The sequence below is a fragment of the Pogonomyrmex barbatus genome, unplaced genomic scaffold (assembly GCF_055798465.1).
Source record: "Pogonomyrmex barbatus isolate J1 unplaced genomic scaffold, ASM5579846v1 scaffold17, whole genome shotgun sequence".
NCBI lineage: Eukaryota > Metazoa > Arthropoda > Insecta > Hymenoptera > Formicidae > Pogonomyrmex > Pogonomyrmex barbatus.
In genome coordinates this window covers 272,666-297,277 of record NW_028297113.1, presented here as the reverse complement: position 1 = coordinate 297,277, position 24,612 = coordinate 272,666, and the positions used below count along the sequence as shown (strand labels likewise).

The 24,612-nt window shown below is 31.1% G+C and overlaps 1 protein-coding gene and 4 pseudogenes across 3 annotated transcripts; 2 read left to right on the top strand and 3 right to left on the bottom strand.

Annotated features, from left to right (window-relative positions):
- The first annotated feature begins 1 nt into the window (after position 1).
- On the top strand, positions 2–4,987 carry LOC148937037 (small ribosomal subunit protein uS5m-like; annotated as a pseudogene). The gene is made up of 4 exons (XR_016138738.1): positions 2–967; positions 1,047–1,106; positions 1,675–1,902; positions 2,048–4,987. The product of XR_016138738.1 is annotated as a small ribosomal subunit protein uS5m-like (transcript).
- Positions 4,988–5,020: 33 nt separating this feature from the next.
- Positions 5,021–6,159, bottom strand: LOC148937036 (uncharacterized; annotated as a pseudogene).
- A 3,521-nt stretch (positions 6,160–9,680) lies between these two features.
- LOC148937035 (uncharacterized) lies at positions 9,681–10,960 on the bottom strand (annotated as a pseudogene).
- A 5,550-nt stretch (positions 10,961–16,510) lies between these two features.
- Positions 16,511–17,876, bottom strand: Pa1 (PTIP binding protein Pa1). Of its 2 annotated transcripts, XM_011649933.3 has the most exons (4): positions 17,720–17,876; positions 17,536–17,619; positions 17,183–17,340; positions 16,511–17,121 (listed from the first exon to the last, which is right to left on the bottom strand). In XM_011649933.3, the coding sequence occupies exons 2-4, from the start codon at positions 17,602–17,604 to the stop codon at positions 16,926–16,928; spliced, it is 423 nt and encodes a 140-aa protein (XP_011648235.1). In that variant the 5' UTR covers positions 17,605–17,619; positions 17,720–17,876; the 3' UTR covers positions 16,511–16,925. The 2 variants fall into 2 exon arrangements, with proteins under 2 accessions (XP_011648235.1, XP_088930688.1); XM_089074562.1 differs by having other exon boundaries at positions 17,536–17,864.
- A 1,148-nt stretch (positions 17,877–19,024) lies between these two features.
- On the top strand, positions 19,025–24,407 carry LOC148937034 (uncharacterized; annotated as a pseudogene).
- The last annotated feature ends 205 nt before the right edge of the window (positions 24,408–24,612 follow it).

Genomic DNA, 24,612 nt, shown 5'->3' with positions numbered 1-24,612 from the left:
AAATGTGATAGATTTTTTTATATATTATGCATTTTTGTTGGCGTTTGTATTGAAAAATATGTACATACCCAGACAATGCGAAGTCCAAAATTAGGACGTAAGACGTCTTTTAACGTCTTAGAGTCGGTTGTTTTAAGTTCTTGGTAAGATAACTGAGCAAATACCTATTGCTCCAGTTTTTCGTCATAGCAGCAAAGAAATATTAATTGCCTCAGTTTTATAATCAACAACTATAGAAAGACTAATTGCTCCACAGCAAAAGTACAATTAATTATTTCACTTTTATCGCCACAGCAACTGTAGAGACACTAATTATTTTACTTTTATCGCCACAACAATAGATATAAAAGTATAACAATTGAAAGAAACGTTTGAAAAACTGATGCCTGGAGTGAATATACGTCATAGCCAATCACATATTACTTGGGATATTTTAACCAATCTAAGAACTTTATTTTGGCGATATTTTATTAGCACTATAGAACAGCAATGCGTGCGCAATTTTGTGTATGCATACACATGACTGGTAAAAAATGGAGTAAGACTAATTTTTCCCGCATAAGTAATACGAAAGACAGAAAGAAGATCCAACAGCCTCGAGATATAGTTTTGTCTTTTAACTTTATCATTATCATTTATTCTATCAAAGGAATTAAAAATGGCCTCGATTCGAATATTATATATTTCGGAAATTTTGCAAAGATGACAAAGATTATCGCATGTATAAGCAATAGAACGGTGTGATAAGCAATAGTGCAGAATACACGAACGAAACATCATTTCTCTACAGAGTATAACTTGCACAAATATTTAATCGAATTTTTAATACGACTTATTTGTGAATGTATATTAAGGAGATTATAATATTTTTTCAGATGCACAAAATGTGTGTTCTGTCAGTTACATTTGTTAAAAATACATATTCCTCTGATATGTGATACGAAGAATTCAACATTTTTTGTAAATAGTAAGTGAAATTTTAGTGTAAGATTTTAAATAAACTCATAGAAAATATATAGAAATTAGTATCTTATTGCATTCTTTAGAATCTGCAGATGAATTATAGAAAGCTATGACGACTGTTAGTGATGCAGGAAGACATAGAGGTAGAGTGAAAGAATTAGCAAGAAAAAGGGATTTAATAGAGAAATAAAAAAAATAGGAATCCAATTATTGGTGTAAAAAAATTCCAATACCAAAATTTATATTTCTTGTATTCAAAGGAAAGAGCTTGTTCAACAGCAGAGGTCACTTTTAGATTCTAAAAAAGAGAAGTTTGCAAAACTACAGCAAAAGTATCAGATTAAATCAAAACGGATCAAATTATCATTGAAACGTGATTGAACAAGCCTTCAAATGAGTGACAGAAAGATTGGATCATTTTTTCTTATTGAAGAAGATTTTTAATATATTTAGTAACTGTTACAAATATATACACATGTATGTATATATGTACATATGTATATATATATATATATATATATATATATATATTTCTTTAATATACTAAATGTACACACGCGCGCGGTAAATGTGTATATGTGTAATATTATATTGTAGCAATGTGATGATAAAAATTACATAATTTTTTAATGTAATGCTCTAATAATTTATTTCTTTATAATTTATAATAGTGATAACAAAGTCTTATACTGCAATATATCTATCTTACAGATACCTCTGATGGTTTTGAAACTTGGGTTTTAGAAAGCAAATTAGTCAGCTGTATGACTGATTTGGGACACAAGAATCGCATTAGTGCATTTGTTGTAACAGGAAATGGCAATGGTCTGACTGAGTTTGTGCTAGCTAAAGCACCTGTACAAAAAGCACCTTTAAAGATAGCCAATAATAGAGCAGGTCTAAGATTAATGTATATACTTAGGTACAAAGAACATACTGGTAAGAAATAATTATGTGATATGCTAGATTGGCATCTCGCTTATTTTCTTGATTTAATTCTCTTTCTGAGAATTTAATCATGTAACAATGGAGATGACTTTTAATAATCTTAATATGACTCAATGACTCAGTATGACTGTTTTAGTGTTGCATGACTTTTTCACTCAATTTAGAAACAAAGATATTCATAAAGAAAATGTATGAAAGGGCTTGTTTGCTACTGTGCGATAAAAGCGTATTGCAAAGCAATTGGCATTAAGGATATGCCTAAGTAGAAGGAGCGAAAAATGTAAAGCATATTGTAAAGGCTTTCTGCATTAGTTTATTGCAGGTATGAATCATACAGGATGTTTTAAATGAATTTTGCATCGTCGCTTTAATTTACATTGGATAGATAGGAAAATTCAATAAATTCAACAAGTTTGACGAAAAAAATATGGAGATTGTTTTAACATTAAAGATTAATTACTAGTGATTATAAATAACAGACCATTACTAGTCTATTATAAATGAAAATAATAGTCTATTATAATAGTTACTAGTCTATTATAAATAACAGACAATAAATTACGAGCTTATTCAATCAAGTCTTTTAGGAATATACATAAATAATCTATAATAAATTATAATTACAAATTTCAAATAAATCAATTTGTGGCACATTTAAAAATTAATTTTTTAACTGAATTAAAATTGATTCTTAATTTTAAAGTGATTCAAAATTACCTATCTTTAACCATAATTTCTTTCTTAGTTCATCATCATGATCAAATGGCATGGCGGCGAGATCTACATTAATTGCAAGCGCGAGATTTACAGCAGTGGTCATAGATCAAGCAAAATGATAATTGTACGCAAACTTCTATCAAGCCTACTTCTTGATATGGTCGTAACGCTTAATGTACATCATAATGTATCATGCTGATATCTTGACATGAAAATAATAAATCATAGCATATTGAATATTTAAATTATAAGTTAAATTAATAGAATAATTTAAACGCTCTGTAAAAAAAAATTTACCTTGAGAACTTACATATCGCATCACTTCATCTTGCTTGTAATATGAATACAAAAATAGAAGGAAATTATGGATTGTTTGCTCCTGTGAACCCTGCTTATATAGATAAAATTTTGATGATGGATGAATATTTTGTGTGAATGATTGTTTGAATGATGAAGGCGAATGTGATAATGTTTATCTGTGTTGTAATGGTAGTTTTTTTGATGATGGATAAATGTTGTGTGTGAATGATTGAGTGGCTGAAGGTGAGTGTGATGAGATAGTTTATGTTATAATAGTACTGTTTGTTTATGATGTGATGGTTTTGATGATGGATGAATGTTTTGTGTGAATGATTGTTTGGATAATGAAGGCGAGCGTGATAATGTTTATTTGTGTTGTAGTGGTTGTTTTGATGTTGAAGGAATGTTTCGTGCAAATGATTGAGTGGCTACTGAAGGCGAGTATGACAAGATTTATGTTTTAATGGTGCTGATGAAGAGGACATGTGTTTATATGATTTTTTACATGATGATGATGATGGAACATATAAGGATAATGACGATTGTGAATGTTGTGAATATTGTGATAATGGTGCTGTCTGGTTCTGTGTAGTCTTGGATCATATGTTCTTGTATGTGTCTTTTTTGAGATGTGGAATGTTTTTCAATATCTTTATTTAGCAATCGCAACGCTTTAAATGTCTCGTCCGCTTTTTTTCCTCTTCCTCGTCCTCATCTTAATAAAAATTAGACCCTTCACGATGTTGTGCGGGTCATTTCGGGGATCGACCAAGGAGTCGGCGGGAAAGAGGCGCTCACCACTTTTGTTTACTACTTAATAAACTTTATTAAAATTGATACAGGTTGTCCTTCTTAATTCGGACCGCGACAGACGTGATGGCGGATCTCGACCAGTCCTCTCCTAGTACCGGTCTTCCGTTTTTATCCTGTTCCAGGCGGCCGGTCCTTGCCGTGTCATCAAAATGTTCGTCAGCGTTCGCGGTATATTTCTGGATCGCGCGGCGACTTTTCGCGCGTAAGGGCCGCGCAACCCGGTTAGCAGTTGCTTCACATGGAGCGGTTACACAATAAATGCGCGATTAGCACGGTAGCGTTGGTAATCACTATCGCTCGATAAAATAATTTGTCGGGTAAAGTATCGTTTGCCGCAATCCGCTTTGTCAGCGATGGGCGTGATTGCGTTCTCGGCGCTCGCGACAACGAGAACACTTCCGCACTAATGCATAACATTACTTAAACTGACCATAAACTAAACCCGTACATAAATTTGAATTTTAATCAACGCACAAAGAAAATCATAACGCATGATACTACGTGCCGTTTTTGTTTGTGCTTTGACTGAAATTCATGTACAGGTTTATCATCAGTATTTTACGTAATGTTACGCGTTACGGAAAAGTTTGTGTGGAAAATCTTAAAGAGAATTCACGTAATGAAAGTTATTCTAAGCCATAGTATGTAGAATGACTGCAACTATTCAAACATCAATAATAGGATCTATATGGCCTTCAGTGTGCCAATAAGGCATGCGGAAACACTTACTTCGCACTTCACTAAGATCTATAGTTAATAACTTCAGATAATAAAGAACATCGAAACATACCTACTGATGACAATGATAAACCAACTTCGAAAAAATCTTCAACTCTGCGAAACTCTTTAACCAACTGATAATGATCATGCGAGAGAATGATACTCTGAATAAGACAAATCTTTGAATTTTGTAATATTATCGTGTTATCCTGATCCTTCACTAATAAATGAAATTTCCTGTATTTAAGAATCTGAAACTGACGACTATCTAATGGAAAATCAAAAATACAGGACTAACCCAGGGCCTACTGGAACGCATTACTTCCTCAGTTATATTTACAATATTTTGTGTAATTTGAAACTTTTCATGTCGCTTATTTACGATTTGCTGCAAATGTTGATGAGGTTTGCGCCAAGCATTAAAAAAAAACATAATATTATTTTCATATGGAAACATAGACAATTCATTTAATGAACCAGAGCGTCTCACGTCATCTATGAGATGTAAAAGACAATGAATAATATATGAAAGAAATTCTGAATCATATATATCTTCTGCTCTATTCACAAAAATGTTTAATGCTTTGTGCAAAATCAAGTCTTCCAATAAGGAAGAACTCGAATGGCGGAATGTAATAAAAGAAAATGTTTGTACACAACAGGTTTTACGAGTCCATAATAAATAACTGGGGCAGTATACAGAAGAAGTTGATGATTTTCCGTGGCCTTAAATCCTCTATATTTTTTCATTAATTGCGGTTTCCGCGAAAATTCCTTAGAACAGTAATTTTTAACTTGCTGCAACGTTTCGTCATAATTTCAAGTGATCTGATTGAAAATTTTAAATTTGGATTACATTTACCATCGACAAGAACGCTACTTATTTTGGAAAACCAAGACAAACTGTATGCATGTAGTCGAAGACCGTTTGAATTATCAACCCCATCCCTAAAGGAAGCAAAACAGAATCAAAATCTGTATGATGTTCTCTATGTGATGTTTGAACTCTTCATTTGTACGGGGTCTATTTTAAATACTACTCCACGATGAAGCCAACTTCCTCGAATCCAACATTTCGAACATGGAAATAGACTACCGACCTTTATGATCTAAAACAAAAGCCCGCGCAGGAGAATCAGCTATAAAACACCTCGATTTAATCAGTTTTTGTTGATTATGAAAAATAATTCCTCCACAATTTAATACATCTCGAACTTTATCCACAAAAGATTGAAATAATTCCTTCGCGTTAGTTGGTTTCGATGAACCTCGCCAAATGCCTACGATTGTAGGTTTACTTTGAGGAATATTTGCAATCCTTGTAATTTGTATCGGCCACATTTGAATTTTGCCCTATCTATCCAGTGTGGCACCATCAGTATCAAAGTCTACCATCAAAGTATCAAGTGGAATTAGTTCTGGAGAGGTTTGTTGAAGAATGGAAAGAATTCCTGCCTCAAATCCTAAGTGGAGATATTTATCTCCTGTAATGTTAAGTATGGGATGCACGATCCGTGGAGTTTTTAAAAACGTTCTACAATTCTTTGGCAACGTGAATAAACAAGAATGTATTCGAATAACCTGTAAAAGAGCATTTATTTGCGTATGAGACATTACTGCGTACGAAAAGTTTCAGCAAATTGCAAGCACTGCTGGATATAAACTCTGCGCAAACTGAAAAGGATCTTGCAGGACAGCTTGGCGTTACGCAGCAAACCATTTCCGTATGTTTACATACGATGGGAAAGGTTCAGAAGGAAGGCAGATGGGTTCCGCATGAATTGTCCGAAAACAACAAAAATCGTCGGCGTGACACTGCACTCACTTTGCTTTCAAAGTTCCGGAAAAAAGATTTTCTGCACAAAATCATTACAGGCGATGAAAAGTGGATTCTTTATGATAACCCTAAACGTAGAAAATCATGGGTTGACCCTGGTCAACCTTCGACATCGATGCCAAAGGACCATATCTTATCTATAATCTCACGAAATGTGTATCAGCCAAATGATGCTGCAGCGACCGGAATAGATAGTAATCGGAAGGCGCCTTGTCTGGGCTATACGCCGTGTGCGGGAGAAGTTCTCAGCCTAACGCAATGATATGGTCTTGAGTCGCTTTCGCAACATGTGGGCGAGCATTGTCATGAAGCAAGATCACTTTATGACGTCCTTGGCCAGTAAATGGCCTCTTTTCTTCTAATGCATCGCTCAAATTGGTTAATTGTTATTGGTAGCGGTCTGTCGTGATTGTTTCATCCGGTTGTAACAACTCGTAATACAACACACCTTTCCAATCCCACCAGATACAGAGCAAAACCTTCTTGGGATGGATATTGGGCTTTGGCGTCGATGTCGAAGGTTGACCAGGGTCAATCCATGATTTTCTACGTTTAGCGTTATCATAAAGAATCCACTTTTCATCGCCTGTAATGATTTTGTGCAGAAAATCTTTTTTCCGGAACTTTGAAAGCAAAGTGAGTGCAGTGTCACGCCGACGATTTTTGTTGTCTTCGGACAATTCATGCGGAACCCATCTGCCTTCCTTCTGAACCTTTCTCATCGTATGTAAACGTACGGAAATGGTTTGCTGCGTAACGCCAAGCTATTCTGCAAGCTCCTTTTCAGTTTGCGCAGAGTTTATATCCAGCAGTGCTTGCAATTCGTCCGTTTCAATTTTTTGAGGACGTCTAGCACGCGGTTCATCTTCAAGACTGAAATCTCCTTGGCGAAATTTTTGATACCATCTTTTACATGTAGTATGAATTACAGCATTCTCTCCATATGCAGCACAAATCATTGCAGTGGCTTCAGCAGCATTTTTCTTCAGATGAAACGCGAAGTGGATGGAAAATCGAATATGCTCTTTTGTTATTGCCATCGTGAACACTACTGATTTTTGAGGTTATGTGCATCAAACGCCAAACGTATATATGCATTTTAGAAGGTCAAATGTCAACGCTTTAAAACCGCAAAAGGGCGGGAAGATATATAAAATTTAAATTGTTATTTCGGTTGTATGAAATCTAAAGCTCAGAACTTTTTTGTACACCAATATATATATATATATATATATATATATATATATAAATTAATTTATAATGTTTTTCAATGTGTAGCCCAACAATAATCATGATCTAACAACTGATTAAATATTTCTATGGACATTTTACAATAATTATAGAACATTTCGTAATTTTCAAATTCCATTTCTTTGACCAAGTTGTCACTATCACCCTGTAATAAATCTTCGTCTTTCTGCGAATATCGGACGCACCTACATTCTATGACAAGCTTTTTCCTGTTGGTATACCATCAGTTTCCATATTCCAAACAATTTTAATATATTATATCGTCTAATTTTATGTTGAGATTGTTTCATCTTCTTTCACTTTTGCCATCGCTTCCATATTATTAATAACAACAAGTCAAACAACAAGTCAACAGGTCATTCATGATGACTTCTGAATATGTTCGTACAGATTAGGTTCGCATCTATTTGACTTATTCGTACACATACATATTTGTAAAGTCTCGGTTTCCCATGAAGCATACTTTTCCAGAGACACAGATTACAAAAACCAATCACAAATTAATTTAGCATTTCTGTTAGAGAGTACAACAGAAATCCTAATCAGCAATTGATTGTATTAATTACGCATTTCTTGAAATTACGCGAAATATGCTCTATGTGAAAGAAGGCTTTCAGAACGTAACATATTTTAGTAAATCATTAGAATACGCAGATTACGTTTACGCAAGTTACGCCGCATGTGACGGCACCCTAAGTTCTGTTACACTAGAATAACGAACAGTATCGTTGACGTCATTTTGAGAATAGAAAACGTTTTAATGTACACTTCTTATACTAGTTCAGAAAGTTCAAGAATAAAAAACAAATCTCTGGGTTAAGCAATGCAATAAACTATTGTACCGAATATCGCTGGATTGTCGAAAAGAACAACTGTATCTGATTATTTCCGTCTAAAAAAATCCTGGTGAAAAATTTTTTTTTTTAAATATAACTTTTTTAAAAATTAGGTTTTTCATAGAATATAAAACATTCTTAATCTTTGTCATAGAAATTGGCGAAATTTTCTCTGAAATACTAAAACTTTCTTTTTCGTTTGTAGTAAAATTCTAATAATGTATAAAAAAAAAACTGAAATTTTATTTGGATGTAAGAGATTTTTTTTACCTATCTGATATCCAATATATAATTAGAAATTTTCCTAAAACTTAATTTTTTTCAGAATAGTGTAAAATGGAATACTTTTTAGGATAAAATTATAATTTTTCTGTTTATGTTACATGTCTTCTCTGATCTTGTATTTTTAATACAATAATCTTGTCATATTAAAATTATATTTTCAATATTTGTTCAAACAATTTCAAGAATAACGCGTACTTTTTTTGAAATAATATGTATACTTTTTCTAAAATTCCCTCATAAAATATGATTTTTACTGAAATTAAAATATTATCTAATATAAAGATATATTAATATTCACGTTAAATGAAAGTTGGAATAAGTTTCAAATGAGTAATAAAAAAAATCATAAAAATTTTTCTAGAAATAATTAACTTTTTAACTTTTTCAAACAGTCAATAAAAATCCAGAATCCATTTTAAATATAAATTATTTTTCAACAAAATTAAAATTTTTGTAAGTTTTTTTCATGAATATATATCAAATCTTATTTTGTTATTTATTTTTATTTTAAGTTTATTTATATAACATTTTCAAAAGTAAAATGATAATAATATTCTTTTTTTTATATATAATTTCATTAAACATATTCGACCGATATCCTTTAATAAAAATCTTAGTAATTTTCAGAAAGAAATACTTTTTTTGCGTTTTTTGCGTCATATTTCAAAAATTGAGGATTAATAAAAAATGATCAAAATTATTTGTTTCTTTACTTAAAATAAATTTAACGAAAACACAAAAACATATGATACAAAAATTCATAAAATTTTGAGATATAATTCATCAACAAATTCTTTATTTAATTTATTTATGTTTTTATTTATTATGTTTGTAGAAGATACATTTGATTATACATTATATTTTTAATTATTATATTAGATAATATATAAAAAGTAGCAATAACAATTTTAATAGCGATTTTCATATATGTTTTTACTCTTATTTTATATAAGTAATCTGCAATATTTGAAAACATTATATCTATAGTATATCATTCAATCACCGAAACAACCTATCGGAATAGTATATATACAGTACATATTATTGAGATTTATTAAAATATATTATCTCAATAAAGATTAAGGATTAATAGCTTATAGAGAACCAAATAAGAAGGGAGGGTGTGCGTCACGGCGGGGCCCGACCACGAACCAGTCGTGAAAACTCGTAATTATTTTGCGAAAAAATACCACCTCAGCCAGGAATCGAACCTGGATCTCCTGCCTACCGGGCAGGCATCTTATCCTTTCGACTACCGAGGCATGTGTTATTAATGTAACATTTTCGTATGTGTGTTATCGTGACATCATTTGTTGAAATAAAAGGAGTTTGGGTCTGATATTATTTTTTTCATAAAAATAGTTATTTTCATTTCTCCATTATACTGCAAATATTAACTTATAACTGCAAATATTGGTAATTATACCAAAAATATTATTTTCAGTTTCTATGACATAATCTTTTATTCTTTTCGCATTTGCGTAACATTCTGTCGTAAAACGAATGTTGTTGTATATTGTTTTCTTATATGACTTACAATCGATTACATTATGTTGAAGACATTGTGCTTCTTCTAGACGAAGGGTATACTTTTTCCCGGAACCAAGTAAAGTACAATGTTGCGTATGTAATGTAAATTTCAATTTCGTTTTATATATATTATCACAAAATTTTTGAACTTCCTTCCTCCTAATTTCAACATTTAGAATATGTACATACATTATAGAATATGTTATAACAGATTTTTCCAATAGAAACTTGCGTGAAATTTGCAATGCAATATGTGTAGGACACTTTTTCATTTGTATTAATAATCTATTTTCATTTTTAAATGAAAATGTATTTATTACCCATAATGGATCCCAATTTTCTACATTCTTAGAAAGATGAAGCAATAAATGAACATTGTACGTCATAAAACGTTTTCTAAAATATTTTTGAAAATGACAAATTTTGTCAACATATGTGATTTTTGTATCATGTGAATTGAAATAGATTTTTATAAAAGAATGTGAATTGCATGAACTAGCATTGCAAGATGATGCAAATATTTTTTTGGTAGAATGTCATGCAAACATATCAAAGAATAAAAAAGCAACCATGATCTTCATTCAGAAACCTTCCATAAAAATTGCTCATGTAAACTTCTCAATTGATGTGTAATACTCTTTGAAGGTGTTATATACAACAATCGATTATTTATGATTTCAAACACATTTGGCTTTCCCACATAAAATTTTTGTTCTGTTGAAGATAAATATATTTCCGTTAACTGTCTTGTAACCCCTAAGAATGCATATAAGGAACCATTCCAAATTTACCAAATAAAAATATTTTAAATTCATTAATGGCGAAAGTCCTTTCACGTCTTTAACAGGAATCGAGCATTGAGCAATAATCATATTTCGCTTTATAGATGCATCTATTAGGAGGTACATTTGTACAGTGTATTTTCGATAGCTCTCTTACATATTCGGATGTTCATAAAATGTGCAACCATAATGACCGTTAAATTGTTTCATATTCAGCACAGTTGGTCGAGCAACTGAATCTACACAACAACATAATGATATAAAACGGCTTGTAATTACAGTATTTTTATATTGCCATTGCAAACCATAAGTAGATAAATAATTTGCCTTTTTTACAAAAGGTTATAAAAATATTTGCATGGTTAGTTCATGTTTATTGACTCATATACCAATTAATATCATGTATTTTGCTCTAATTTTATATGGTAATTTGTTTAGTGTAGCATAAATAGGCCAAATAGTAACTTTACTAGAATTTGCAGCTTGACAATCATCCGTATTAAAAGTATATGAAAAATTCCATTTATTTGTTAAAAATTTGTTGGGTGCGCATAATTTTTTATACATTGCACGTCGCATATATCTTGTAAAGAATTATTATCGTTTCTTTTATAATATCTAATTTTTAGACTTTCTTGTACATCTGTATTTTCTAATAAATTTTTTAATTGAGTGCAAAAATCTAAAGTTATAAAAACATTTGTATTTCATTCATCAATTATTAAACCACAAGTAATTTTTTTCTGCTTCTATTTTTGTTCATATTTTTAAATACTTTATACAAAGAGGGTAATAGAAGTGATATTTTATTGTATTTTGTGGTATTGAAAAATATTTTGATACTTCATGTTTGCTATCGGAAGTTTACATTTTTTATCAAAAATTAGATTTATCATTTTTAAAATATCAATTGTTGTAGTTAAAGTTAAAGAATGGCGACTTAATACCATGCACATTAATAAAGCTTCTGCACGTGTTTTTGTCATACAATTACAAAGATATTCATTGAGAACTGAATTATATTTATCTATAAATTGAGTATTGAAGTCTTCGGGACAGTCCTACAAAAAAAATCTTACTATACTTATAAATTTATATTAGTACATTATTTATTATGTTTAAAATAAAGATACTTTTTAATAATTTTATTTAAAAAAATTAATCGTACATCATGACCGGATAATATAATATTGTAGTTAAGAACTTTTTAATAACATAAATATATTCATATTTATTTTATTTTAGACAGGATGAATTTCACACATAACATGAATATTTTGAAAAGTTTACATAAAAATGCGAAAACTATTTGTAATAAAATTATATTTTCAAAGACATAAAATAGGATATAAAAAATGTCATAATTCTATTTTGTTATTTTTTTTACATATGTAGCTTTACACACACGCACGCATGCACGCACGCACGCACGTACGCCACACACACACACACACACACACACACACACACACACACACACACACACACACACACACACACACACACACGCACACGCACACGCACACGCACACGCACACGCACACGCACACGCACACGCACACGCACACGCACACGCACACGCACACGCACGCACGCACGCACGCACGCACGCACGCACACACACATATGAATCTTTAATGTTATAAATGGAAATGTAATTTTTTAAATATCTTTAAGACTTCCACGGTTACTCTCTTAAAAAATATTAATACTTTTTCGGATATCCATGTCATGATACATTGTAAATCAATTGAAAATGAGCCCCCTTCCCCTTTCACCATAGTCTTAACAACTCTTCTCCCCATTCTTTCTTTCCTCTCCCTCTTCTGTACAGTGTATATATAAGAGAACTCCGACAGAAAAGTAACGCAGGTTGCGCCTGGCTCTGATGAAGTAAAATGGAATGTTCACGAAATGTTGTATCATGACGGATAATACCCGAAAAAGTATTAATCTTTTTGACGTAATTTCTTATTATTATATTGATTTCTTTCATCATTCTCATGATATTTCTCTATGAAAGAATTAAAGTAAGAATATATTATAAAAAAATTTATTTACATAAACTTGCGACATTTCTGAAGATTTTCCATTATTATTACTTACGATATTATTTTTATTATTTATATCTGTTTCCCCTAATATTTCAGATTCTGAACTTGACTCTATTTGAAGCAAATAGAAATTTAAAGAATTATTATCCTTATCGTCATTATCAATATTCTTGTTTTTGACACTGTTATAATTAAATTTATTATTAATATTGTCGCGTTCGCGGCGTTAATTCCCGTGATCGCGATACTCGGCGGAGCGCTCTCGGAAAGGAAGAACACTGTTTTAAGAAAGACTCGCTCTTTATTAAACCAACGGTACAGAAACGCGTCCGGCCACCGCAGAATCCGGCCGTCAAATCTGAAAAACCAGTCGGAGAACGACGCGTTGCCAAGGGCCGATCCTCTATTCGAACTCTTATCGATTGATATTGATTATTTCTTAGCAGCGCCGAACGGAATACCGCACGGCCGCAACAATATTATCATCTTATTATCAATATTATCATCTTCATTATTATCATCATTCCATTGATTATTAATAGCAATATTATCTTGCATTATAGATGTACCATATTCCAAGTCTGATTCTGATTCATAAATGCTATGGCTTGCAGAACTATTTTTACGTGATCTGAAATCCTGATTTTAATATATTAAATACATTCGAAATTTTAAGTTACTTTATATAATAGTAAGAATGTTTAAAAATATGTATTCTTTACATATGTTTCTACATTATTGTGTGAGAGTATATTATGCGATATATAACTTGTATTAACATTCATTTTTCTCAGGAATTTCATTTTCGAATTCCGTTACTGATTCACAATAAGCATTACAGAGACGTTGTTTACATTGCTATAATAGGTGCGAGAAAAAAATAAATACTTTAGAGCACATTTGGCAATCAGAGATATTTCAAAGAGAGAGAGAAAGAAATTTCTTATCTCTTGTTTCCTCCTGTATTTTGTGGTTCGTGGCATTGTCTTTGTAGGATTGTCTAAATATCATTTATATTTACGTTTAACATTTTAAATTATAATCTTTAAACGTAGTATTTTTATACTGCGTAGTACTTATGTGACTTTCGCAGGCTGGGACAATGCGGCAAAAAATGATACAAACTTTCCCATTTATAAAAATATTAACGATTCTTAACACACGACAACATATCAGTGGGATTTCGAGCATTCGAGCCTTAGGCTCTAGCACGCCGGCGATTTCTTCTCCTTTACACATAAAAATCAGTTTTTTAATATTTAATTTAACATATTTATATTTTTACAAAAATGTTATTAATTCTGAATGTTTAATATTTACTTATGTTTAATTTCATTTAATTTTAATTTTAATTTTAATTTTTTTTTATTTTTTATTTTTAATTTTAATCTATATTACAATCTTCTGCATTTTATTTTCACATATATTGAATTTTGTTTTTTTTTATTTTTTGTTTAGTTCTTTATGTTTTATTTACTTATGTTTAATATTTATATAAAGAATTTTTGATATCAAGATTGCAAAATCAAATATTTGCAAAATTTTGTTTAATTTTTTTAAATATAATTAATATATATAATAAATATTTTGTTTCAAATTAATAGATTAATATTAAATATTCTAAACCATATTTGATATAATCGTATATGATATATTTATTTGATTTAGAATATATATAAATATTATATTTTATTTATATAATTTCTATAAAACAATTTGTAACATATTGTAATTTATATGTAACATATTGCATATATATATATATATATATATATATATATGTATAATAAAGTTAAAATAAAAATATTATGACCTCACTTTTTTAATAGAATAATTCCTACTTTATCAAAGAAATGGAAAAAGAATAAAGAAATTTCAGAAATATTATGCTGTATAATTTTGCAAAAATCACTTCAAAAAATATATTAAATATTAGTGGAAATCAGAGAAATTCATATCTATTGAACAGTAATTCTAAGAAACTAAGATATAATTAAAAGTAATATTTAAATTTGTCTGTATTTATCTTTGATAAATTTTAATAAAAGATATTTTTCAGAAATTTTTAGTATTTTACAAAGAAAAGAAAAATATTACAGAAATAATCAGAAAATAAATAAATATTTTTAGAAAATCAGTTTTTTTTAATTTTTATAACATATAGTATTTTTCTGACGTTTCTTATTTTTTTTTAAGTGTTTCAATTTATAGATTTTTTCATAATTTTTAAAAAAGCTTCAGAAAAATATTTTTACTCAGACAAAAATTTCTGGATATCCTGTGGACTAGCAAATAAAGCGCCTCATCACGACCTGGAGACATCCTCGGGACGTCTTCCTCTCAGCCTCAGGCTATCCTCAGGATAGCCTAAAGCTGAGTAAAGAACGTGAGGACGTCTTGAAAATGAGGCATTCATTTGTTGGTCCACAGGACATCCTGTTTACGTTTCAGAATCATAGGTAGTCCTCAACATATCCGGCTCATCTAATAGGACGTCCTGAGGACGTCCTTGTATTATTAGGGAAGAAAACTATTAAAGGTACATAACAAAATGAATGTTTCAGAAACATTGTATATGTAATGTTGTTTTTAAAGTTGCAAAAAAAAACATTCTACACAAAACGTTACTTCTACGTCACGAAACGTTTCAAATGATCATATTTAGGGCGAAAATGCGACGTTTGTGGCACGACGTTTGTTTCACGGAATGACGCAAATAAAATATTATTTTTAAGCGTTTACGAATCTTTTATGAACCTATATACATAAAACGTTATCAATTTGCTAATCTACAGCCAAAATATAACGTTCTCTGAAGGTTTCATGTTTAGATGCCAGTTATTAATATCAAATCTTATACAAATAATGACGTTTCTTAAAGTAACAATTTACGAATCGCACTTTGTGTAGGAATATCTCCGCTCCGTAGGGCACGTATGTCTCTTTACTTGACATCTTTTTTTAAAAAAATAATTTTGATTGATTATACATTCAACAGAATGTTTATTTTACAATTGTTATAAAATTTTCTTTAAGAGATTAAATTATATATTATAGATCTAGAAGAATAATTCAATTTTAGTATAGAAAATACTTCAAATAATTGTAAAATTAATAGTTATTTTGCTGAACGTGACCAATGATTGTATCACTTGACGTGCTAATTCCTAACCCATGAAATCTATAATGTCCACTTTATGACAATACATATTTGCAATTAGTTCCCGCACGAAAGCATTAATTTAAAAATTTTTTATCTCATTTTTATATTAAATTTCTGTTATCTTGTGTTTTATATTGACAAATACTTTATTTTATAAAAAATTATATTATTTGATATTAAATATAATAAAAAATATAAACTTAATTAAATTTATATTTCAAAGAAATAAAAGAAGATGCCAACACATTTTTTCCTAAAACATAATGCTTTTAATTTTATAAGGTAGAAATTATTTATTACTTTCATAGAAATTTCTTTTTATCATATATTTTATCATATATTTTTATATCAGCAAAAATACAAATATCTAAATATATATGAATACACAGAAATTATAATATGGAAATATAATATAAAAAATATCAATGTTTATATTGCATTCATCTTACATGTAGTTTCTTCCTCTTCATAGATTAATTAAAAATATTTTTTCTCTAATTTTAACATATTTCATTTTCTAATCAAAACATTCTTATTGCATGTAGAGCAATATTTCTATATTTATAGCGGTTTTATATTTATATTGCATTTACTTTTTTTATATTTATGTTATTCCACTTCAAAATGTATATAAATTAATGTCACAAAGAGATAAACAATAGAGATAAATAAAAAATAGAGATAATTAATCTTTAAGTAGGAAGGTATGTTTTTAATCCAGCAGATTCACTTTTTTTTTGGATTTAAATTTATTTCTTGTTGTTCCAATCTACGATGTCTCAGCATTGTGGATATCACTCCATTAAAGCTAGCAATTTTTTTCTTAGCACTACCTTTTGGAGTGCTTTCACCAATCCTTCGAACAGGTAATCTTGGTGATGACATTTCATCCATAAAATCAAAGTCAGATTTCTCCTCAATTCTGTAAAAGTATTATTAATATAAAAAATTAAATATGATTAAAACAAATTATAATAATTTACTTATATTCTGGAGATTCAAGTTCTTGTTGTAGATTATTTGAAGGAATAGGGGAAGGTCCTCGTCTGCCAGGACATTTCCATTCAAGTTCTAGAATGCGATTTACTTCCAAACTTTCAATTAATGAGACTATATTTTCAGCCTTTATATTCCATTCATGCTATGCAAATATGGACACATATATTTTTAATAAAACTTAACATAAAAAAGTTTTTAATGCAACATTTGTTAATTGTAAATATAAAACTGATCAAATATATAAATTATGTAATAAAAAGCTCTCAAGTTGTATAAAAGATCGCAATGATAATTAGATTTCGAATTCTCTTTCGAAGTAAATTAGACTATTTCATACCTTTTCATCCACTTCATATTTTTCATCATCGGAACATTCTACAAACCAATCTTCTTCAATGCATTCCATTTTGTTCAAATAATCCTATTTAAAAATTACATTAAAACATTCTTATTATTTCATTCGCGTGTAATCGATTATTCCCAATTTAAATATAAATATTTTTTCATTAAAGAGAACATACATTCTTTTCATATAACACATATAATCAAAACAAATGTTTTTCTTATATTTTTACTGTTTTAATAATAATGATATTACAATGTGTAGTAATGACAATTTGGTGAGACGTAGAACATATACTAAGAGAAATGAAAGCTCTGTATATAAGATGGGCAACAAAAGACACTGGCATCTGGTGGTGGAGTGCGAACCATAGGTTTGACGGGTTTCGTCTCATGTATACATGTAATCTTTTTAATAGTTTGAAATTTCATTTTTTTAAAATAGATATTAAATGATAATTAGATGATTAAATAGATATGTAAAATTAATAAAAACAAAGATAAACACTATATACAAAATAAATATACTTATTATAAAATAAACCGCACACATACAATATATTATGAAAATATTTATATTGAATTTTTCAATATATAAATATGTTTTTGTCAATATAAAATTCTATAACAATATACAACATGTATAAAATATCATACGCCTTTATAACGTAACATTATGCTTTTGATAGATACAAGTATATGTAATTAATCGGGTGAGGTCCAATCGGACACATTGTCGATTGGTCGATTAAAAAATTTTTGATAGGTGACTCACTAGAAAATTCCTAGGCATCGGCTGATATGAGTGATGTGTCCGATTGAAATGTGCGCATCTGGGACGATGCCAATTAATCCCTCATTTTATTTTTAATTTTTTAAACTAAAAATAAAATAATACAAAAAATAAAAATAAAAATAAATTAAAAGAGAACAAAAAATAAAATTAAAATAAAATTAAAAAAGAATTTAAAAGTAAATAAAAATAGAAATAAAAATAAAATAAAAAGTACAAAAAACTGATATGACATTACATAAAAATATTATAATGACTTTGATTTACGTTTTTGACTTCATAGCAAACCATTTTTTTATTTTATTTAAATGTCCTTGTGAAATTGCTTTTCCTAATTTATTATCTTTAAGGGGATGCTAAAGCAACGGTTGAACTCTCATAAGAAATCGCCCTCATCTAGAGGGAACTAAAATGTCGCATGATAACTTACCAACATCTATAATTCCGCTCTGTACCATTTTCGAAGTAAAGATACACAAACACACACACACACACACACACACACACACACACACACACACACACACACACAGATTACGTTCAGAAACGCTTTCGTAGCAGAGAGAAGCCTGAGAGCAGCCATGGTCGCGATTTATTTGTTACCTTATTTTGAAGCGCCAATGTCCACGATCGTGGACATTGAACTACATAATGCACATGTCCACGAAATTGGTCGGTAGGCAACACAACTATGTCCACGATTTTATGGTTCTGTTCCGTGCTATGTCCACGAAGTATCGATACAAGTATCATTTTATGTCAAAATTTCGTGTTGACTTATATCATCATTTCAGTTGCAGGTTTCATTCCGTTAGAAGTTAAGCAGCATCGAGCAGGATCTCAAATAGGATGGATGACTGTTTTAAAACGTGCAATGATACAAAATAAAAAAATGTTTCGTTACTTTCTCTCACGTATATTATAGATTTTCACAATCTGTATGGCTATCTGGATAGCCACATCTACATGATATACTGTTTTTAAACCATTTTTATCCTATAGCCATACGGGATATTCTCCAGTACATACTAGAGATTAGGTTAGTGAGCGATAGTAACTATCTAAGTACATTCCAGTATATCGCAGTACGTATTTCAAATGTTCGGAGAATATCTCGGATATATTTATATCCCGTGGAACGTTCTCAGAGTAGACGAGTGCTATTAGGGATACTATAAGGCGATTTCCAACATCTTTTTCAAGAGATGAAGATCCAAATTTATTTTTTCGATACACAAGGATGGACATAAATACGTTTTTCGTTTTATTAACGATGCTCTTGTATCTATCAAAAGAAAGTCCGAAAGCCATCCGAGCAACGTCTCGCAATTACGCTTAGGTAACTTTTTTCAAACAATTATTATTTAAAATAAACAATAGGTCAAATCAATTTCGATTAAAAATTATCTTTTTAAATTATTTCTTTATTATTTTCAATGGTTCATATTTATTAATAGCAGATATTTCGATTTATATTTTGAATCTTTCTAATTATATATTGTTGAATCTTTCTAATTATATTTATTTATGTTCTGAGAAATTATTAATAAAATTATTAATAAAATTTATCATAAAATTAAATATGTGAAAATAATCTTAATAATAAAAATATTGTCGCGTTCGCGGCGTTACTTCCCGTGATCGCGATACTCGGCGGAGCGCTCTCGGAAAGGAAGAACACTGTTTTAAGAAAGACTCGCTCTTTATTAAACCAACGGTACAGAAACGCGTCCGGCCACCGCAGAATCCGGCCGTCAAATCTCAAAAACAGTCGGAGAACGACGCGTTGCCAAGGGCCGATCCTCTATTCGAACTCTTATCGATTGATATTGATTATTTCTTAGCAGCGCCGAACGGAATACCGCACGGCCGCAACACTGCCCCCCTCTTCATAAAATTGTCGTCCCGACAATTCTTCCTCTTTCAAGAACTTCTTCTTAGGAAAAGACTTCTGGGCTCCTGGCGACTTCCTGCCCTACCCTGGGCTGCTGCCTCAGGTTACCGGGCGCCGCTACTTCCAATCCCAGTCTTCTCTACTCTTCAGAAGAATCTTGTTCTTGAAATTCTCGCGCGTTTCACTCTTGACTCTTCGTCTTGAGCTTTGCGCACTTCTCTCTTCTATTTTTCGGGCAAAGTGGGGGTAATCGTCGTGGACCCTTTCGTCTTTCTAAAAGACACACTAAGCCCCTGCCTCGGCATTCGCCCATCGTCCCCCGGAAAAACCACGACTCGGAAAACCGGGGGCGAGGCAGACTTCTTTTCAGTTTGAAGCACGAGCCTGAAGATCTTGCTTGGTGGTCAGGCTCGAGGATCTCCCCACGACGCTTCTCACGACGGAAGGAAGCTTAAAGAAAAATAAAACAGAACACAGTAACTCAAAACAATTAACAAGAAATAAAAGTAATGTCGAAATTGGAAAACCGGGCCCCGAAAATCTCTACTTAAAATTCTTCAGGATTGCTCTTATAATTCGAGCAATCTTTAACCTCTTTAAAATCAAAATTTCTCCGCTCTTTTAAACAATTCTCCCTAATAATTTTAATAGCCAAAGCCCTTTCTACTGCGGCCCTCAAAGACGTTAACCCTTCTAGCTGCAATGTCTGTTTAACATTCACATCAGACAATGCAACTACAAATTGAGAACAAGCAATTTTGTCACGAACTCCAGGAGAACATTCAGGATAAGCTAATCGAGATAAACACTCAATATCCGAGCCTAATGCAGCTAAATCTTCTCCGAATTTCTGTTTTCGATTCGTAAATTGAAAATAATAATTTTGCGAGGATAAATTTTCCCCAAAACGTAGCTCTAAACGCGCGACTAAATTTTCAAATTGAGAGTTCTCAAAATCCGTGCCCCCTTCCAAAATCGCATGCGCTTTTCCTCGGAGACATGATGCTAATACAACAGCCTTTTCCGCGTTTCCCAAATTATTCGCCCGCGCAATTAAATTAAACTGCGTAAGATATTCGCGCAACGGAACACTACCATCGTAAATATCGGGCTTAAGTTTAAAGTCGGAATTAAAATTTGAAAAAGGAAATGACTGGCCTGATATCGGACGTTGCGAAATCTCTTCCTGCAGACCGGGCATTGAAAATGTTTCTGTCTCTCGACGAGCGCGCTCCTCCCTCAGAGAGCGAAGCTCCTCCAGCGAGCTCCTCAAGCGAAGAATCTCCTCCAAGTTCGGAGACGCCTCCGGCCCTTCCGCTCGAGTACAGGCCCTTTTTCTCGCAGAGATTACTCTCCGACTTTTCGCCTCTTCCTGTCCAGTCCCCATCTCTTCTGTTTGTCGCTCCGCCATTATCTCTTACACACACACACACACACACACGAATCGAAAAATTCGATCCCGGACGAGCCCCCAAAATTGTCGCGTTCGCGGCGTTACTTCCCGTGATCGCGATACTCGGCGGAGCGCTCTCGGAAAGGAAGAACACTGTTTTAAGAAAGACTCGCTCTTTATTAAACCAACGGTACAGAAACGCGTCCGGCCACCGCAGAATCCGGCCGTCAAATCTCAAAAACAGTCGGAGAACGACGCGTTGCCAAGGGCCGATCCTCTATTCGAACTCTTATCGATTGATATTGATTATTTCTTAGCAGCGCCGCACGGCCGCAACAATATAAAGCATATAACGATTTTTAAAAATTGATATACATTAAGAAAGATCTAAATAATTTGAAGCATTTGCAACTTTTGTATATAAATTATTAAAGGAAAAAGAAAAATAAAAAGAAAATCGAAAGATGATTAAAATCACATTTTAATAAAATTCAATAAAAATGTAATTTAAGATAAAAGTACAAAAGCTAATAAAAGAATATTTGTAATCTGTAAAAAATGATATAATTTTATTATATATATAAGCGAAATATATATAATTTTATTATAGATATCTCGCTACAGGCAATCAAAAATCAATTATCGATAGCATTAGCTTATCATGTGGGCGAATCAACAGCACATGCCGTTGTAAAAGAAACATGTGCTGCAATAGTAGCTGCGTTATCACCTCTTTACTTGCGTTCTCCAAATAAAGATGAATGGAAAGAAATATGTGCAGGTGTTTACAACAGAAATCGGCAAGTGGGCACTGCTTGCGGGCGCCCAATGCTCGCGAGCAATAGTTGAGTGCGCTAGGGCTAGCATTAGGCCGCTAGACGCAATAAAATGAGGAGAGGGGATAGCAGGAACGTCTGTTCGTTGAACGTGTTGTTCAAAGAGTCAAAAAATATCGTATCGCATAAATTCAGACCCAAAATTTAGCATAAAATAACTATCTATATTTTAAATAAACAATTCTTACAATAATATTAAATAAATAATTCTTGTAACATTTAATTAGTATTTGATTCATGGTTTTCCGATATTACATACAATATATCAGGTATTATCGTTTTGGCACAACTTAAACGAATTATTGCATTCAAATGTGAAACTGTTAACTGTTCGCGTAATCGCGATTTATTTAATTTCATAATAGAAAATAATTATTCACATGAATATGTATAACCGAACATACTCATTATACATACTCATTATACTATACTCATTATATTTATTTTTATTACTTTGATTATCCATCACAAACGTTAAATTACAAAATTGCAAATATGTCTGACTGTTCTAGACAATTTGATTACTGTTGCTTAGTTACTGTTTTTCTTTCATTTTGAGTGTTTAGCAGATGTTTATTTTGAAACTGTTGGAAGTTTTCTTCGCGGAAAAAGGACTATTCTTCTGGATTTAAAAATATAATTTTAAAGCGCTAATTTCTGTTAAACGTGATATATGTATTCATAATTTTATGATCGTATTGTAAGTTTATATTTCAATACATTGTTATTGTTTATTATTATTTCTTATATTTATTAATGTTATATTTAAATTTTTGTTTAATATTTAAATGTAATAATTATATTATACAATTTTTAATAAATTATATACTAAAGCACAAATTTTGACAACTTACATTATTTAAAAATAGAGATAAACATTTTAATTAAAATTTTTCTATGATGAATGCTTTTATTATTAGGACAATTAAAACATGCTAGGACACATTTCTTTATTTGACTAATAAAAAAAATTAACTAGATATAAGTTGAATTCATAAGAACTTATGCATTTTGAGTCCTATATATTACCACATATTTTTGCAGATTTTATTCTTAAACTGGTTTAGCTAAAAACTGTTATAAAAAAATTTTATGATATTACAAAGATTCGAGTACTAATAATTTAAGACTGCACTATCGGTCATATATACACGCAACGCTATTTTTGTAAGTGTGAAATGCGAAACTTTATCCCAAGGTACAAAAAATATTAGATATGCCTCCTGAGATGTGCACAACAGGCGCGCGGACGCCCGTGCCCAATTTTAGCGTTTTGCCGATCCCTGATTTACAAGACTGGAATTTTCCCAATTGTGTTGGCGCGATGGGAAATATATATAAATTCAGGCACCAAATTCCGGCAGTCTATACTAATTATCTATATTAATTATAAAAGAAGCTTTAGTATTGCTATAGCTGCTTGTGCCTATAAATATAAATTTACTTTGGTAGATGTTGGTGCATACGGGAGTGAGTCTGATAGTGAAATATTTGCTGAATCGAATCTGTCACTTCGTGATGGTCTTTGAATTTACCAATGGGAATTGCAAAATTACCTGGTTCTGAATTGCAAACGCCATATTTCTTTGTCGCAGACGATGTCTTTGCTCTTACAAAAAATATAATGAAACTATATTCAAAAAGACATCTTAATAATAAAGAAAAAAATCTTCAATTATCGACTCTCTCACGCTAGACGCACTATTGAAAATACTTTTGGTATTTTGTCTGTTCGGAGAATTTTTCGGAAGCCAATTGCTATGAATCCTTGTATTGCTGATAGTATTGTTATAAGTGCTATTTGTTTACATAATTTTATAAAATCAAAGAACGACGAGCAAATTATATCAAAAAGAATGTATTGTCCTCCAAATTTTATCGATTAGAAGAAGAGGAAAATGGCAATCTGATGCCAGGAACTTGGAGATCTATACCAATATGCGAACTATAAGAAAAGGGCTTTCTTGACGAGCTGCGCGAGTTGCATTTCGAAGAGATATTTTAGCACAATATTTCTTAACTCCAGAAGGCGAAATGCCGTATGAATATATTCACAGAGGACATTATGCTGCCTAGATTTTGATAATGCCTAGACTTAAATTTAACTTAATATTAAAATTATATTTATTAAAAGGAGCGATTGAAATCATTATTGT